The sequence below is a fragment of the Cibotium barometz genome, chromosome 34 (assembly GCF_041138505.1).
Source record: "Cibotium barometz isolate CiBa-2024 chromosome 34, ASM4113850v1, whole genome shotgun sequence".
Lineage (NCBI taxonomy): Eukaryota > Viridiplantae > Streptophyta > Polypodiopsida > Cyatheales > Cibotiaceae > Cibotium > Cibotium barometz.
Genome location: NC_141079.1, coordinates 33,001,288 through 33,021,081, shown reverse-complemented (window position 1 = coordinate 33,021,081; position 19,794 = coordinate 33,001,288). Strand labels below are relative to the sequence as shown.

The following is a 19,794-nucleotide window of genomic DNA, read 5'->3' as shown; positions in this document are numbered from 1 at the left end:
CAATTGTGCTCAACTTAACAAGTATGTTCTTCAGGCATTATTAAAAGCTTGTGCTAGACTGAAATGGGTTAAACAGGGCCAAGAAGTACATGCTGGTCTTGTCAGAGAGGGATTGGAATCAGACACTTTTGTTGGCAATAGTTTGGTTGAGATGTATTCAAAATGTGGCTTACTTGCTGAGGCAGATGAAGTGTTTGATGAGCTAGAAGCACGAGATGTAGTTGCGTGGACTGTTTTGAGTTCGGGGTATGCTGACTGTGGACTTGATGGAGAAGCATTACACTGCTTGGAACAGATGCAAATGGAGGGCGTGCTCCCAAATGCTGTCACATTTGTTGGCAGTTTGAAAATTTGCAGCCGGACAGGATCTCTAGAAAGGGGACAAGAAGTACATGCTGAGATTGCAAAAGAGGGTTTTGAATCAGAAACTTTTGTTGGTAGTACCTTGTTGGACATGTATGCCAAATGTGGCCTGCTTGTGGAAGCACAGGAGGTGTTTGATGGGCTTTTGGTTAGAGATGTGGTCTCATGGACAGCACTGATCGCAGGGTATGGAGATCATGGACATGGACAAGCAGAACTTTTTGAACAAAATGCAACAGGAGAGGCAAATGCCCAATAATGTTACTCTTATCAGTGCCTTGAATGCATGTTCAAGTATAGCTGCCCTTTCCCAAGGCAAGCTAGGTCCATGCTCAAAGTTGCGTAACTAATGGGCTTGAAGCTTCTGATACAATGTTGAGAACTGCACTTATTGACATGTATGGCAAATGTGGAAGCATGGTGGATGCTCATAGGCTGTTCAATGCAATATGTACAAGGGACCTTGTGAGATGGAATGCATTGATTGCAGGGTGTGCCTGCCAAGGAGAGACTGAGCTTGTATTTCATCTGTTTGAAAGAATGATGAAGGAAGGCATTCAACCAAATGAAGTCACATTTCTTAGTGTTCTTGCAGCATGCAGCCATGCAGGTCTTAAGGACAAGGGCCAGAAGTGTTTTGAGGATATGATCAACAATCATCACATTTATGCAACTATTCAGCACTATACTTGCATGGTTGATCTTCTCTATCGCGCAGGCCAACTTGATGAGGCTGTTGTAATGTTAGAGAAGGTGCCTTTTCAACTTGATCTTGCGGTATGGAACACCTTGTTATCTTCTTGTCAAAAGTGGGGTAATTTAGAGCTTGGTACACAAGCATTTGGTCGTGCGGTGAGCATGAATGAAACACATGCTACAACATTTATTTTATTGTCAAACATCTATGCTGATGTGTACATGTTTGAGAATACACAGATGGTAAAGACTAAAAAAATGCTGAGCGTGGGGAAAGTGAAATGGCTTTTTCACTGTATGCGCAAATGCAAGAGCAAGGTTTCTTACCAAATACTGTGACCTTAGTAAGCATTCTGAAAGCTTGCGCCAGTACATCAGCTGATCATAGGGGTAATTTCATTCATGGATATGTTGTCGAAAGTGGTTATGATTTGGATGCATGCGTCAGTAGCATGCTAATTGATATGCTTGCAAAACTTGGGTCTCTTGAGGAAGCTCAGAGACTGTTTGACAGTTTAGGACAAGAAGGTGTGGTGCCCTGGATGAGGTGCACTCCCTGTTTGCCAGAATGCATCAGCTGGATCTCTTCGCTTGGAATTTCGCCATCAAAGCTCATGCTATGCATGGACATCACATTGAAGCCCTCCACCTAGTAGGGCAAATGCAGCTTCAAGGATTCTTGCCTTACAAGTTCATCTTCATTAGCCTCTTCACCGCTCTTACCCACCAATCCACCGTCAAAGCAGGCATGTGGATGCATGCTTGCATGTATGGCAGTGAATTTGAAATGGATGTTGCAATGGGTACGGCTCTTATCACCATGTATGGCAATTGTGGGCAGCTAGAGTATGCTCAAAGAGAATCTAACAGCATGTCTCACCATGATTCCGTCTCTTGGACTGCTATGATTGCTACATATGCTCAATGTGGGAAAGGTAGTCATGCACTTTTCCTGTTTGATCTCATGATGTTGCATGGATTGATGCCAGATCTGGTCACCTTTGTTAGTTCCCTTGATGCATGTGCCAGTGCTGTGGCCATAGCCACAGGCAAGAAGATGCACGTTTGCATCATGGGAAGTGCCTTTGAGCAGGATATTGTCATTCAGACTGCCCTCGTTAACTTGTATGGGAAATGTGGCCGATTTTCACATGCGTGCAGAGTTTATGAAAATATGTCGGAGCGTGATGATGTGACACTCATCAGCATGATTTTGGCATGCGCCAACTGTGCAGCCCTATCTGAAGGCAAACAGCTACATAAATATATTATTTGCAATGCATCTGAATCTAACATTGTTTTAGGGACTGCCCTCATAAACATGTACAGCAAATGTGGGTTCAGAGGGTGAAAAAGCTGAAGATAACGTGCCAAAATTTGATAAAGATGACGGCAAATCAATATAAATTTGAATGAAGATTAGCCTATATAGCAACTTGGTGGCACATACCGGAGGATGTGCAGGTTTAGAGGGGGTGGATGTCGTGCTGTGGCACGTCCATGCAATGAAAGCATGCTCAGAGACTATTTTAAATGGATTGAGATGCGTGGACATGAAAACAGTGAAGTACATGTGTGTATATGCTTTAAAATACAAGCCTGTGTGGGTAATAGAGAAGGACAGGGAGCCATTTTGGAGGCAAAATATCAGGAGCAGGGAGTGCCTGATGAAGATGCTACGAACTGGAGAAATGTAGTCAAACATATTGGGAACAACTTTGCAGAAGGAAGTTTTTGCAAAGGAGCTATGGTTTGAGATATTTTTAGCCTCGAATGTGGGTACTTTTCATCCGGAGCAGTTGCAGATGATAAATGGTCAGCTTGATGTGGATTTTGTGTGCGCATGGAGAACATGCTATAGTGAGACCCGGGTGTCAAGACGTAGTCAGGGATAAGGGCTACAGGGCTATGTACTTGGATTTTTATTTGGATGTGCGGGGAATGAGATATGGAGCCTCTAGTTTGGTCAGATTTGCCAGGGGCTCCAACACTTAGAAAATTTTGAAATTAGTGAAAGTGAAACAGATGAACTGTACAAGATCTGCAGTGTTATTGGAACGCCAAATGAGCAAACTTGGCCTGAGGGCCTCCAACTTGCAAATTCACTGAGATTCCACTTCCCTGAGTTTCCTCGAACCCACCTTTCAGGTCTCATTCCACGTGCAAGTGCTGAAGCCATCAATCTTATGATGGCTTTGTGTTCATGGGATCCTAGTCAGCGACCAACAGCCATTGAAGCGCTTCAGCATCCCTTTTTCCAGGTTGGTTCATATACCCCACCATGCACCTACTATTTTGGCAGAAGGGGAAAGTTTCCCTCTCCCTTTTCAGAAAAAGCGACCTTGGCCAGACGGAATGGAAAGGAACAAAGAAAATCACATTCAACAAGGACAATACGGGGGGGGGGAAATAATACTGCCAGGCGAGCTATCTTATGCTGATTATTATCAGCCTCTCTGGGGATTCTTTTGAAAATCTTGTCGAGCCCCTGGCAAGCTTAAGGCCATGGATGATTACCCAAGGAAATCATGATGTAGAGAATATTCCATTTGTATTGCAACCATTCAGAGCTTTCAACACACGGTGGCAAAGGCCATACAAAGAGAGTGGTTCAGATTCAAATCTCTATTACTCTTTTGAAGTTTCTGGCGTACATGTCCTTATGCTTGGCTCCTATGCTAATGTCAGTAAAGATTCTAATCAGTACAAATGGCTTGTGGCTGACTTGGCTAAAGTAGACAGAAGAAAAACTCCCTGGCTGATTGCAGTCATTCATGCACCATGGTATAGCAGCAATTCTAAACATCAGGATGATGGTGAGGAAATGAGGAAGTCCATGGAGCTTATTCTGAGGGAAGCAAAAATGGATTTGATATTTGCAGGTCATGTCCATGCATATGAACGGAAGGACTTAGAGAACGGCTCAATGGGAAGAAACCGGGATGAGGCAAACATGTCGATGGAGGCTTTGCCCATCTAAAAAAAAAAACAGGATTGTATTATGATGCTATAAAGATGCTTATGAATAGTTTGTTGTGATTAAGTGATAATGATTTATAATGTGCATCTGTTCTCTCTCTTCTCCCTTCATTATATTTGCTTATCGGCTGCTTGGCCTATGGAAAAAGGGACCTTGTTCCCCTATGTGTGTGTGCTCCAGTCTGCCGGTGAATGGAGGGAGGCCCATCTTTGCTAGCGGCCTGTTCTCCCATGTTCCCTCGAGATCCAGAGTGCTAGCTCTCACAGCCAGACACCCAGCATGTTCCCAGCCAAGCCGCCCACGTCACGACAGCTTTTGGTGAACCCGACGTGAAACAGCTGGGGTGAGAGTAGAAGGGGAATCATGGGTGATCAACAGGAGCAGCAAGGATTTCGTCCGGACGTCAACACCATGCAGATGTTTCAGGCGTTTGTGCTCAACATGCAACAGCAACAGGTAGTCGAAAGAAGGCTGGGTGAAGTGGGAAAACAAAGGTAATGTTATCTGATTCGAATGCTGGATGAAAAACGATATGATATCTGGAATGTATGGATACATGCAAGATGACATACAAATCAAGATGATGCTTGAGGAAAATTAGAGCAAATAGATACACAATCAGGGCTTTCTGAAAGGCAGGTACAAAAAAAATGAAGGAAATATACTATAATGATGCTATATCTTAGCTGCTTGGAGAACTTCTAAAGCATGACAAGGATGCAAAGGAGGTAAAAATAATGGCAGACAAAGCAAAGAAGGCTATAGGGGCCTATGACACTGATGCATTTCTCGAAAAGAGAGAGCCAGGAGCTTATAGGACTTGTAGTCTTCCATAATAAAACTATTAGGGAAGAAGAAGGATTATAAGGGCTTATGACACTTGTTCACCTCAGGAGAAGGGGGTGGCAAGGAGCTTGTATAGACTTGTAGTTCTCTCTTAGAACTGTAGAATGGCAACAAGGGCTTGTGACACTCATCCTTCTCGACAGCTGAGGAAGGAGAGGAGCTTGCAATGACTTGATCCATTCTTGCCACTTCAAGGGCTTACGACACTCGACCTTTCTGATAGCTGAGGAAGGTGAGGAGCTTGTATTGACTTGAGGTCTTCCCTACAAGTTGCAAAACAGATAGAATGCTCAAGAACTCATGAATGCCGGAAAGGTGGACACTTCTTTGTACTCTGATTGTCAGGATATCTGAAAGAAACTCTTTGAAAAGCAGAGCTAAATGAATGCAATGATGATCTGGATGAATGGTTTGACATAGAGAAAGCCCAAAACATCAGAAGGATATGGATTTCCCAAGCGTCATCCTGATTAAATGGAATGCCAATGCAGAATGCTGTAGAATTGAGTGTATGAACATGGAGATTAAAGCTTTACTCGTTGTTCAGGGAAGCCATATATGATGGCATTATATGTACACATGGAATGCTCATTTGTAATACATGAATAAACTATGTGCCAGTTAATGGCTGCAACCAGTTAGAGTCTTTGAAAAGAAGTTCATGGTGATTTGAAGCAGTACAGGGCATCGGTGGAAGGGGGAAAATATGTGCTGGTCCAGCGTGGTCGAGTTCTGCTTTTCAGGAGGAGCCAGCAAACCATGCACAAGCATTTGGATCTAGATCCACTCCTAGAGTGCAAATGGATGCACAAGTGCAAGAGGCCAAGGGTTGGGAGACTTTGAGTTTAGAGTAGACATTGGCTTCTTTGGAGCAGATGGCGCAGCTGCCATCGGTGGAAAGCTTAACATCCATCTTGCAGAAATGCAGAAAAAGGAGAGATTCTTCATGTGCAAAGTGTGTTCATCTACACGTGTGTTACAATGGGCTGGAAGCTCATAGGCTACTAAGAAATCACCTTATCCAAATGTTTGTGGAATGCGGAAGAACTCTGGATGCGGAGCAGGTCTTTCGTAGATTTGCACAACAGAAAGGGTGTTTCTGGCCTTCTCTTCTGGAAGGCTAACTCGAATGCAGAGAGTATCAGCATGCCTTTGAACTGTTCCATCAAATGCAACACAATTGTGCTCAACTTAACAAGTATGTTCTTCAGGCATTATTAAAAGCTTGTGCTAGACTGAAATGGGTTAAACAGGGCCAAGAAGTACATGCTGGTCTTGTCAGAGAGGGATTGGAATCAGACACTTTTGTTGGCAATAGTTTGGTTGAGATGTATTCAAAATGTGGCTTACTTGCTGAGGCAGATGAAGTGTTTGATGAGCTAGAAGCACGAGATGTAGTTGCGTGGACTGTTTTGAGTTCGGGGTATGCTGACTGTGGACTTGATGGAGAAGCATTACACTGCTTGGAACAGATGCAAATGGAGGGCGTGCTCCCAAATGCTGTCACATTTGTTGGCAGTTTGAAAATTTGCAGCCGGACAGGATCTCTAGAAAGGGGACAAGAAGTACATGCTGAGATTGCAAAAGAGGGTTTTGAATCAGAAACTTTTGTTGGTAGTACCTTGTTGGACATGTATGCCAAATGTGGCCTGCTTGTGGAAGCACAGGAGGTGTTTGATGGGCTTTTGGTTAGAGATGTGGTCTCATGGACAGCACTGATCGCAGGGTATGGAGATCATGGACATGGACAAGCAGAACTTTTTGAACAAAATGCAACAGGAGAGGCAAATGCCCAATAATGTTACTCTTATCAGTGCCTTGAATGCATGTTCAAGTATAGCTGCCCTTTCCCAAGGCAAGCTAGGTCCATGCTCAAAGTTGCGTAACTAATGGGCTTGAAGCTTCTGATACAATGTTGAGAACTGCACTTATTGACATGTACAAGGGACCTTGTGAGATGGAATGCATTGATTGCAGGGTGTGCCTGCCAAGGAGAGACTGAGCTTGTATTTCATCTGTTTGAAAGAATGATGAAGGAAGGCATTCAACCAAATGAAGTCACATTTCTTAGTGTTCTTGCAGCATGCAGCCATGCAGGTCTTAAGGACAAGGGCCAGAAGTGTTTTGAGGATATGATCAACAATCATCACATTTATGCAACTATTCAGCACTATACTTGCATGGTTGATCTTCTCTGTCGCGCAGGCCAACTTGATGAGGCTGTTGTAATGTTAGAGAAGGTGCCTTTTCAACTTGATCTTGCGGTATGGAACACCTTGTTATCTTCTTGTCAAAAGTGGGGTAATTTAGAGCTTGGTACACAAGCATTTGGTCGTGCGGTGAGCATGAATGAAACACATGCTACAACATTTATTTTATTGTCAAACATCTATGCTGATGTGTACATGTTTGAGAATACACAGATGGTAAAGACTAAAAAAATGCTGAGCGTGGGGAAAGTGAAATGGCTTTTTCACTGTATGCGCAAATGCAAGAGCAAGGTTTCTTACCAAATACTGTGACCTTAGTAAGCATTCTGAAAGCTTGCGCCAGTACATCAGCTGATCATAGGGGTAATTTCATTCATGGATATGTTGTCGAAAGTGGTTATGATTTGGATGCATGCGTCAGTAGCATGCTAATTGATATGCTTGCAAAACTTGGGTCTCTTGAGGAAGCTCAGAGACTGTTTGACAGTTTAGGACAAGAAGGTGTGGTGCCCTGGATGAGGTGCACTCCCTGTTTGCCAGAATGCATCAGCTGGATCTCTTCGCTTGGAATTTCGCCATCAAAGCTCATGCTATGCATGGACATCACATTGAAGCCCTCCACCTAGTAGGGCAAATGCAGCTTCAAGGATTCTTGCCTTACAAGTTCATCTTCATTAGCCTCTTCACCGCTCTTACCCACCAATCCACCGTCAAAGCAGGCATGTGGATGCATGCTTGCATGTATGGCAGTGAATTTGAAATGGATGTTGCAATGGGTACGGCTCTTATCACCATGTATGGCAATTGTGGGCAGCTAGAGTATGCTCAAAGAGAATCTAACAGCATGTCTCACCATGATTCCGTCTCTTGGACTGCTATGATTGCTACATATGCTCAATGTGGGAAAGGTAGTCATGCACTTTTCCTGTTTGATCTCATGATGTTGCATGGATTGATGCCAGATCTGGTCACCTTTGTTAGTGCCCTTGATGCATGTGCCAGTGCTGTGGCCATAGCCACAGGCAAGAAGATGCACGTTTGCATCATGGGAAGTGCCTTTGAGCAGGATATTGTCATTCAGACTGCCCTCGTTAACTTGTATGGGAAATGTGGCCGATTTTCACATGCGTGCAGAGTTTATGAAAATATGTCGGAGCGTGATGATGTGACACTCATCAGCATGATTTTGGCATGCGCCAACTGTGCAGCCCTATCTGAAGGCAAACAGCTACATAAATATATTATTTGCAATGCATCTGAATCTAACATTGTTTTAGGGACTGCCCTCATAAACATGTACAGCAAATGTGGGTTCAGAGGGTGAAAAAGCTGAAGATAACGTGCCAAAATTTGATAAAGATGACGGCAAATCAGTATAAATTTGAATGAAGATTAGCCTATATAGCAACTTGGTGGCACATACCGGAGGATGTGCAGGTTTAGAGGGGGTGGATGTCGTGCTGTGGCACGTCCATGCAATGAAAGCATGCTCAGAGACTATTTTAAATGGATTGAGATGCGTGGACATGAAAACAGTGAAGTACATGTGTGTATATGCTTTAAAATACAAGCCTGTGTGGGTAATAGAGAAGGACAGGGAGCCATTTTGGAGGCAAAATATCAGGAGCAGGGAGTGCCTGATGAAGATGCTACGAACTGGAGAAATGTAGTCAAACATATTGGGAACAACTTTGCAGAAGGAAGTTTTTGCAAAGGAGCTATGGTTTGAGATATTTTTAGCCTCGAATGTGGGTACTTTTCATCCGGAGCAGTTGCAGATGATAAATGGTCAGCTTGATGTGGATTTTGTGTGCGCATGGAGAACATGCTATAGTGAGACCCGGGTGTCAAGACGTAGTCAGGGATAAGGGCTACAGGGCTATGTACTTGGATTTTTATTTGGATGTGCGGGGAATGAGATATGGAGCCTCTAGTTTGGTCAGATTTGCCAGGGGCTCCAACACTTAGAAAATTTTGAAATTAGTGAAAGTGAAACAGATGAACTGTACAAGATCTGCAGTGTTATTGGAACGCCAAATGAGCAAACTTGGCCTGAGGGCCTCCAACTTGCAAATTCACTGAGATTCCACTTCCCTGAGTTTCCTCGAACCCACCTTTCAAGTCTCATTCCACGTGCAAGTGCTGAAGCCATCAATCTTATGATGGCTTTGTGTTCATGGGATCCTAGTCAGCGACCAACAGCCATTGAAGCGCTTCAGCATCCCTTTTTCCAGGTTGGTTCATATACCCCACCATGCACCTACTATTTTGGCAGAAGGGGAAAGTTTCCCTCTCCCTTTTCAGAAAAAGCGACCTTGGCCAGACGGAATGGAAAGGAACAAAGAAAATCACATTCAACAAGGACAATACGGGGGGGGGGGGGGGGGGGGGGGAAATAATACTGCCAGGCGAGCTATCTTATGCTGATTATTATCAGCCTCTCTGGGGATTCTTTTGAAAATCTTGTCGAGCCCCTGGCAAGCTTAAGGCCATGGATGATTACCCAAGGAAATCATGATGTAGAGAATATTCCATTTGTATTGCAACCATTCAGAGCTTTCAACACACGGTGGCAAAGGCCATACAAAGAGAGTGGTTCAGATTCAAATCTCTATTACTCTTTTGAAGTTTCTGGCGTACATGTCCTTATGCTTGGCTCCTATGCTAATGTCAGTAAAGATTCTAATCAGTACAAATGGCTTGTGGCTGACTTGGCTAAAGTAGACAGAAGAAAAACTCCCTGGCTGATTGCAGTCATTCATGCACCATGGTATAGCAGCAATTCTAAACATCAGGATGATGGTGAGGAAATGAGGAAGTCCATGGAGCTTATTCTGAGGGAAGCAAAAATGGATTTGATATTTGCAGGTCATGTCCATGCATATGAACGGAAGGACTTAGAGAACGGCTCAATGGGAAGAAACCGGGATGAGGCAAACATGTCGATGGAGGCTTTGCCCATCTAAAAAAAAAAACAGGATTGTATTATGATGCTATAAATATGCTTATGAATAGTTTGTTGTGATTAAGTGATAATGATTTATAATGTGCATCTGTTCTCTCTCTTCTCCCTTCATTATATTTGCTTATCGGCTGCTTGGCCTATGGAAAAAGGGACCTTGTTCCCCTATGTGTGTGTGCTCCAGTCTGCCAGTGAATGGAGGGAGGCCCATCTTTGCTAGCGGCCTGTTCTCCCATGTTCCCTCGAGATCCAGAGTGCTAGCTCTCACAGCCAGACACCCAGCATGTTCCCAGCCAAGCCGCCCACGTCACGACAGCGTGCGTCGAGGAAGATATTGGAACAAGAGTTGGAGTTGTTTTTTGAAATCGGGCATGGATCTGGTTGATTGACCTTGCTGGTCTTCAATGGATGAGTCCATGGCTCTTTATATGGATCTGTTGGTTGATCTTACTGATCTTCAAGGAGAGTCCATCTTGATAAGTGATTATATTGCCGAGTATTATGGGCTAGGGATTAGGAAACGGCCCCTGAGTGGACAGGTGGTGAGCGTCCTAGTTACCAATGATGCCATAGATACTCTGATGAAGGAATGATGGGAAAATTGAGAATCAACTGGATAAATTGGAAGATGGTGATCAGTGATACTATGGTTTTATTAAAGGATTGTTTTAAACTGGTTGAATCTGTGAAAAGGCAATTTCATATTAGGTGTGTGAGTGGTGTGACTAGTTTTATTTTGCATGAACATCCGGCTAGGGGGCCTTGGAACTCTTTTCCTTGGTACCCGGGACAAAACCTAACCAAACTCTTAATTGGATCCCATCACTACAGTGGTTGGGCGGTTGGCTAACCCATGGGATTGGATGGGGTTAGGCTGGACTGATGGATCCGTAAATCGAGACTCAATTTCTGTTATTACGATAGATAAAGTAAATCCCGGATAGTAATTGTTCTATGGATAGGAATCAACGGCTGTGCCTCCTTAGTGGGGAAAAAAGCGTTGATCCCAATGATCCAAGTGCAAGTTCTTCCTTGATCTGACCAAGTATCTTTATAGATGCAGCCGGATCTGTTTGATCAGTAAGGGTTTTGACTACGTTAGAGTAAAAAATTATCCTCGTGGAATCGCCCGTGCTTTCCGGTAAAGAAAGTTTTTCCGGGTTCGGTTTAACAACCGACGGATTAGTCTCTTATCCGGATATCCGTGGGTGAGGCCCCGAATGTGGGACCCCTGTCCCGCGCGCGAGAAGTGCTACTTCCGCTGCTAGTATCCCGAATCTGTTGCTCGGTGGGAACAGGGATCTTACAGTTGGTATCAGAGCATTTTGGTTAATGAGGATCAACCGAGAAGCCAAATATATCAAAAATTTATCAAGAATCAAAAAGGTTGTAATTGTGTGATATAATTCATACAATTTGATATTCAAACTGAAATTCGTAAATTGGTAATTGGGTCTTCAGATGGAAGTACCGCAATTATATAGAATCCGTGACTTGCTTGAGGCCTAGACATGATGGTATTTACCTTATAATTCCAAGGGCCGTGACTACCCGTATATACCGAGAGTATACTGCAGCTCTTTACTGACAGTATATACGAGTAAATCTAAGACTTGAAATTATAAGCGTTAATGCTATCCAAATGATGATTTTGAATGTGATTGATATGATTTTTAATTCTATTTGAGAATTGATGAATTGAATTGGATTCTGATTGAAAATTCTGATTGAAAAATGATGATTTCTGAAATTAGTTGAAATATAAAAATCCGAACAAAACCACAATGAGGAGGAATGAGACGAGTCCCTGTGATGATATTCATAACTAGAATGATGATAATGAATTCAGCAAATCACTATGAGATTAGTGGGTTGTGCTGTCAAATTGTTACTGTTAACACTTGATCGGTAGATCAAGTTAAGGGATGACAAATTGAGAACCTGCTTGACTGAAATTCCCGTGGAGGAATGTTCAGAAGGAAATTTTTCGATCTAATGGACCATTATCATGTTAAAGATATGAATGATATGATCTTAATGAATTGTTATTTAATGATGAGTTCTATATAAGGGATATTTATCCCAGTATTCTGTTGGGTTGACTAGAATATAAGCAACCCCAGAATAAAATTGGATCTTAAGAAAAAGAGTTGTCCTCTACCTTGTGAGATGAGGACATCTCGCATTTTTTTTAAGTGGGGTAGAATGTAAAAATTCTCCCCAGCTTTTGAGGTATTCTAAAATAAGAATCTCCCTTCTAATCTTATAACTATTCTCTCTCTAATATATAAATTTTGACAGAATCATGAGTCGAGGAAACCATAGCCGTCAGCAGCCAGACCCTATCCCTGAAGATAACGACCTTGACCCTGATGTTCGCAAGGCTCTTCATAGGACTCAGCCAGGACCCTTCAAAGGAGAAGGGGAGAACCTGGGTGACACTGTGGAGAAATGGGTGGAAGCCACGGAAGAGTATTTTGATGTCACAGGTTATAATGAGCTGAGCAAAATGGCTCTTGGCCGGTTGAAAATAGTGGAAACAGCCAGAGTAGCATGGAGGAACCACTGTGACACCAACCATCTAAATAGAAATACTCAATCTTGGAATGACCTAAAAACCTATTTGAGAAAGAGATTTTGTCCCCCTGGATTTTTGGAAACCAAAATGAATGAATTTTTAGAACTAAAGCAGGAGAACAAAACCATTGAAGAATATCACCAGGCCTTTGCTCTTCTACTCAAATACTCGCCACCTCTAGATGAAGAACAGCTCATGGCCAGGTTCATTCGGGCAATGAACGAACCTTTAGACACACTGGTCAAAAATGCCAAACTAGTGTCCATGGCTGAAGCAGTAAAAATGGCAAAGGATTTTGCCAAAGCCTTTGTAGTAAAGGTCCCGCCAAAGCCTGCACCCTCTAACTTTAAAAAATTCCAAGCCCAGGAAGGTACTTCAAACTTTCCACCCCCAAAGAGACAGCAAGGACCGATTCAGAATCAAGATGCAGGAAGATTCCAAAGTGAAGGAAGATCCTTCCCCCAGAATACTTTCTCAGGAGGACCATCTATTTTAAGGATGCAGAACAATGAGACCAGAAGTGAGAACCGGTGTTTTGGATGCCAAGGTTTTGGTCATCAGTTAAAAGATTGCCCAACTCCTGCCATGTCAAGAGGACAGGGAAGTCTAGGACCCCGAATTCAGAGACCTATTCCTTCATACCAGTCTAATCAGGGTCCGTCTCGCCCAAGCCAGGATAACCCCAGAAGAACTCCAAATCAACCATCTGCCTCTACCCAAAGTAACCTCAAAACTCCTTTCCAGAATAGGGGCAACCAAAGAGAAAGAATTCCACCTCAGACTACTGCAGCAGCTAGAGCAGTCACAATTTCAGAAGAAGTAGAAGAGGAAAGAAGGGCAGATCCTTACTGCAATTGAAAAACCAAGGGCTTAACCGACAGTTCTCAAGTCATCCATAATCCAGCAGAATACAGGGAAAAATCGACCGTCCACTTCCAAGGCGTAACGTTGAATGTGATTGAAGAAGAAGAAGATGATGAAAGAGATCATACTCCACCTGCGAGATGAGGACATCTCGCGTTTTTTAAGTGGGGTAGAATGTAAGATTCCTCTCCCCAACCCCTTTTTGATGTCTAGCATATTCCCCTGTAATCAATTCCTTTTCTGAAATATAAGAGATCTTGTTTGTGGCTATTTTAACCTAGAGAGAGAAAATATTCTAGAGAGAGAATATTCAGATTTTAAATATTTTTGGATAGAAAAATATCTCATATAATTAAGATGAATTTCCCTGAAACAGAAATTCAAAAAGAATTTTCCAATGTGCAATTGGAATTAATTGGAAATAGGTATAAAGAACCTTAGCCTAAGGGTCTAGATTTTCAGAAATCTTTAGACTATGGTCCAATTAAGGTTCCTATGGGCCAATAGCATCAATCCATGTGTAGGGAGGAGATAAATCCAAATTGTAAAAAGAAAATACCCAAAAATGAGTAAATGCTCACATGAGGTGAAGAGTTGAAAATGTACAAGGTTTATTAGTAAAAAACTATGTGCAATATTAAAAATATGAGATATTTTGGGTATAATGATTTTATTATGACACATATGTAAGGAAGGGGAGTCCCTTAAATGCTCACATAAGATGAAGAGTTGAAAATGTACAAGGTTTAATAATAAAAAAATATGAGTAATATAAAAAAATGAGATATTTTGAGTGTAAGGATTCCATTTTTGACACATCAGTAAGGAAAAGGAGAGCATTCAATGAGGCTCCTAAAACACATGCTTAAATGAGTTTTAAAATCATAAAAGTTGAGATATTTCATCTCTCCTCTCTCCTCATTCAAGTCTAGTTCCAAAAAGTTAGCTTAACTGACCTAAAAATGGTCAAAAAGTGACCAAACTGACTTGGAAAATTCTAGAATCAGTTTTTTTGGTTAGGAGCTCAAATTTTCCTATAAATAGAAGCCTCCCCTTATTGAAAAATATATAGTGTCTTATGCATAGTTACTCTTCTCCACCTTAGCCAAGAACTGTGAATTCTTTAATAATTCACTAGTTTTTGACACTTCCCTCTTCTCTAATACCCATTGGTGGCTCCATCAACATACTAAACCAATTGATTGGCTGGGGGCCTCTACCGTGATTAAAGAATCAAGCAAATTGTAAGGTAAGTATGGTGAATTTTGATTTTTCTATAATTTCTAAATGTTTCTCTCTTCTCAACCCCTCTCAAGCTTGAGAAGCTTAACTGGTATGGTTTTTGAATATTATTAAAGTTATTTTTATCTATGCTTTTAATTTATATATTCTAGGATTATTTTTTTAAGGGTTAATGATCCAATTAGGATCATTCTAATCATTCTCTTAAAGTTAACCTATCTTTTAAAATAATTGAGAATTATTAGTTATAGTAGCGAAGCTACGGCAAAATTTTATAAAAATTTACACATAAAATAATTTCATTCAAAGCATAAAAAGAGGATTTCCTACCATATTCTAGAAATTATCATCCTAGATTCATTGAAAGAAATTCATTAGAATCATGAGAAAATTGAATTTTTATATTATGCATAAAGAATAAATTTTTATATCAAAAGTATTACTTTTAACATAATTGAATTTTATGCATAAAAGTATGCATAAAAGATAAAAATTTTATTATAAAAGTGTTACTTTTAACATAATTGAATTTTATGCATAGAGGTATGCATAAAAGATAAATATTTTATTATAAAAGTGTTACTTTTAACATTAATTGAATTTCATGCATAGAGGTATGCATAAAAAAAAAATAATTTATTATAAAAGTGCTACTTTTAACCTAATTGAATTTCATGCATAGAGGTATGCATATAAGATGAATATTTTATTATAAAACTGTAAAGAAACAAAAATGATTATTTTATTATAAAAAGTTATTTTCATCATATTGAGTTTCGTGCATAAAAATGAAAAAAATAAATAAATTATTATTTTATTATAAAAATTTTACAGAAAAAAATATATAAAAATAAAAATTTATTTTATTATAAAAGTGTTACTTTTATCACAATTAAAATTCTTGCATAGAGGTATGCATAAAAGATGAGTTAGGATGTGATAAGAGGTGTATGAGATGTGATAAGAGGTGTATGAGATGTGATAAGATGAGATAAGATGCATATGAGATGAGTTAGGATGTGATAAGAGGAGTTAGGATGTGATAAGAGGTGTATGAGATGTGATAAGATGAGATAAGATGCATATGAGATGAGTTAGGATGTGATAAGATGAGTTAAGAGGTGATAAGATGTGTATGGAATGAGATAAGAAGTGTATGTGATGAGATAAGATGAATATGGGTTGTGAGATAGGGTGAGAATGGATGTGATGAAAAAGAATAGATGAGAAGGCGTATGGGGTTATATGAATGGGAATGAGGAAATGGTGTATGGATGTGTATGTATGGATGAGGATGCATGAAAGTGCATGAAGATGTGGATGTGAAAATAGATGCATGGATGTAGATGTGGATGTATGGATGTGGATGTGGATATAAGTATGGATGTGAATATATGATATGTGATGAGAAGGAATCTCAAAGTGATGAGATGGAAAATGATGTGATGGGATGAGTACACATATAACTGGAATGTGGGATAAGCAATGTGGATTGATGAGGGATAATGTGGAAAAATGAGAGTTAATATAGAAACTATATTTTATGACTGTTTGTAAATGCTGTTTGTAAATGACTGTTTTATGTCAAGATTGCTGGGGAAGCATTGTGACCATCTTGTGATTAAGGTCGTGGAGACCTAATTGATAAAGTTGCAACTGCTGACGGAGAGTCAATGAAGGACGTCTCGCGTAGCAAGGTCGGCCGAGGTCTTGACCAGCCTCGGTGCGATTAAAATGGTGAGCTTCCGATACGGTGGATGAGGGGCCAAGGAAGCGGCCTATGCGTGAAGCGCTAGGTTACCTGCGAAGGATCCTAGAGGGTGCTGACCATACGGTGCTCGGGCTCTGGGTCGCCGAGGATACCCACGCGTGCGTCGAGGAAGATATTGGAACAAGAGTTGGAGTTGTTTTCTGAAATCGGGCATGGATCTGGTTGATTGACCTTGCTGGTCTTCAATGGATGAGTCCATGGCTCTTTATATGGATCTGTTGGTTGATCTTACTGATCTTCAAGGAGAGTCCATCTTGATAAGTGATTATATTGCCGAGTATTATGGGCTAGGGATTAGGAAACGGCCCCTGAGTGGACAGGTGGTGAGCGTCCTAGTTACCAATGATGCCATAGATACTCTGATGAAGGAATGATGGGAAAATTGAGAATCAACTGGATAAATTGGAAGATGGTGATCAGTGATACTATGGTTTTATTAAAGGATTGTTTTAAACTGGTTGAATCTGTGAAAAGGCAATTTCATATTGGGTGTGTGAGTGGTGTGACTAGTTTTATTTTGCATGAACATCCGGCTAGGGGGCCTTGGAACTCTTTTCCTTGGTACCCGGGACAAAACCTAACCAAACTCTTAATTGGATCCCATCACTACAGTGGTTGGGCGGTTGGCTAACCCATGGGATTGGATGGGGTTAGGCTGGACTGATGGATCTGTAAATCGAGACTCAATTTCTGTTATTACGATAGATAAAGTAAATCCCGGATAGTAATTGTTCTATGGATAGGAGTCAACGGCTGTGCCTCCTTAGTGGGGAAAAAAGCGTTGATCCCAATGATCCAAGTGCAAGTTCTTCCTTGATCTGACCAAGTATCTTTATAGATGCAACCGGATCTGTTTGATCAGTAAGGGTTTTGACTACGTTAGAGTAAAAAATTATCCTGGTGGAATCGCACGTGCTTTCCGGTAAAGAAAGTTTTTCCGGGTTCGGTTTTGGAACAACCGACGGATTAGTCTCTTATCCGGATATCCGCCGTGGGTGAGGCCCCGAATGTGGGACCCCTGTCCCGCGCGAGAAGTGCTACTTCCGCTGCTAGTATCCCGAATCTATTGCTCGGTGGGAACAGGGATCTTACATGTTTGGTATTTCCCAAGGAGCAATGGCCAAGTATCCTTGCCTGTATTGCATGACCGAACGAGGTGTCTCCAAAGGAGGAAAAGAGAGAGAATGGAAATGCCTAAATGCAATCAGTAATAGGCGTGAAGCCCCAAATCGTGATGCTCCAGGAGTGGATCCTAATTGGGATCCAATTCTTCCTATCCCTTTGATCAGAGTTCATATTTGTGTTTTGCATGCACTGGTTAGAATAATTGAGAAACTAGTCTACATGTACATCGAATTTTCATGGAATATGAAACCAGCATTAGAGAGTGAAAGAACTATTAAAAAAATAGAGCAAGTGCTTTCAGATGCAGGTTTACATTGTGGTCAAGTGAAGATTGAGAAGGACTTGAGAAGATCAGGGAAGACCGGAAATGTTCCTACTAGCAAACCATGTTTTGGAGGTGCAAAAGCCAGAAAGTTCTTATCTAATCATACCCAGAGAGGTCATCTGGGTACAGATTTTGAGGTGTGGAGGAAGCTTCATGTAGCTGTACCTGATCGAGGCTCTTCAGGACAAGCAAGGGTGGCAAAGGCCAAAGCGTGGTTGGCACTTGATCGCCTAGCACCTTTGTTACAAAAAGCAAGGTTTGAAGATGGGGATGTTGAGAAATTTGAGGCAGTTGTGACAGAGTTCTACACTAGCTATGAAAAGGCATGGGGTGTGACAAACTTGACACAATACATGGTTATTACTTGAAAACCTACAGCTTTGAGTTTTTTTTGTTGTTCAAAAAATATTGTACGATACTAAATGTCTTGTTGTTGTTGAGCATTTGTAGCACATTTTGCATGCACATGGAATCTTTTTTGCGGAAGAGTTTGAAGCCTTGGGATTTGGTCTACCCAAGGCATGGAAAGATCTCATTGGCAAGCACGTTGTGCCTATCAAAGGGCCACTCAACATGGAGGAGGAATGAAGAAAAGTAATCCCATGAAGCAACTATGTCAGTGGTGGTATAGGCGGATTCAAGTGAGGGCTCGTGTGAAGATCAAACAGTCTGAATCAGCTGTGTCATGTGCAATAAGAAAGATGCAGGCTGAACGGAGACGATCAATATATGTCTCCTCACAGGGAAAGCAGAATCATGCTGAATGGCTAAGACAACGACAAAGACAGGGCAGAGTGTGGAAGAAAATTGATCATTGAAATACATATTATAAAACAATCATGTAACTGTGAAAGATTATAAAACAATCATGTAACTGTGAAAGATTTTAAAAGAACAAGGGCTTTCATCTATGTCCCATATAAATGTTTTCAATATAAATACATTTCAAAGTTTTTAATGGTAAGCAAGAAGAGTATTGAGAAATATGAAGAAACTTCTTAGCAACTGGAACAATCTAAATCTGTTAATCTGGAGCAGAGCCTTTTTTGATGAAGTTTCTGCATCATCTTCTTCATCCTCTATCAATGGCACAACAGGGACCTTTAGCCTTGCTGTTCTAAGAAGATGCTTCTTCCTGCAATCACTCAACAGATTAGGATCTGTGATTCCACATGCCAACCCGTAAGCAGCATATGTTAAATAATATTTACATCTCAACAAATATACTCCAGGTCCCTCTCCAAAAATTCGAACAGCTGCTTGCCGCTCCAGAAGTATTGCCTTGTTTGCGTTCAGCCTTAAGTGATAGCCACCTAAATACCTGGATAGAGTCTTTATCGCCATCAGAGAAAAACTTGCATTGTCCTGCAATCACTCAATAGATTAGGATCTGTGATTCCACATGCCAACCCATAAGCAGCATATGTTAAATAATATTTACATCTCAACAAATATACTCCAGGTCCCTCTCCAAAAATTCGAACAGCTGCTTGCCGCTCCAGAAGTATTGCCTTGTTTGCATTCAGCCTTAAGTGATAGCCACCTAAATACCTGGATAGAGTCTTTATCGCCATCAGAGGAAAACTTGCTTTGTCCTTCGAGAAGCTAGCGTGAAATATCACAATTTGAGGGAATTTTAGGCGATGTATATATGTTCCTAGTGTCGAATCGTGGCCCAATCCCGCCATACGCTTGCCTGAAGCACATTTGAGGAATGTGTCTTCATATATTTCCAACTGAAAAAATAAAGGAGCATTAGCCAGAAACAACATCACCAAACATTTCAGGACAAAGTTGATAAAGCCAAATCCGCAACAAAAGTACGAAAACAC

General features: G+C 41.2%; 1 protein-coding gene across 1 annotated transcript; it reads left to right on the top strand.

Moving 5' to 3' along the window:
* The first annotated feature begins 735 nt into the window (after positions 1-735).
* On the top strand, positions 736-4,039 carry LOC147618937 (pentatricopeptide repeat-containing protein At4g18520, chloroplastic-like). Its single transcript, XM_086774383.1, has 6 exons — positions 736-1,302; positions 1,574-2,306; positions 2,389-2,451; positions 2,679-2,809; positions 3,039-3,320; positions 3,764-4,039. Exons 1-6 carry the CDS (start codon positions 736-738, stop codon positions 4,037-4,039), a joined length of 2,052 nt encoding a protein of 683 aa, XP_086630509.1.
* The last annotated feature ends 15,755 nt before the right edge of the window (positions 4,040-19,794 follow it).

Bases quoted from the DNA above. Each gene is read 5' to 3' on its own strand.
- LOC147618937 (XM_086774383.1), top strand. From the start codon at position 736: ATGTTGAGAACTGCACTTATTGACATGTATGGCAAATGTGGAAGCATG. The intron at 1,303-1,573 runs GTAAAGACTAAA...ACTGTTTGACAG, and splicing joins TGTTTGAGAATACACAGATG to TTTAGGACAAGAAGGTGTGG. The intron at 2,810-3,038 runs GTTTGAGATATT...CAGATTTGCCAG, and splicing joins GTTTTTGCAAAGGAGCTATG to GGGCTCCAACACTTAGAAAA.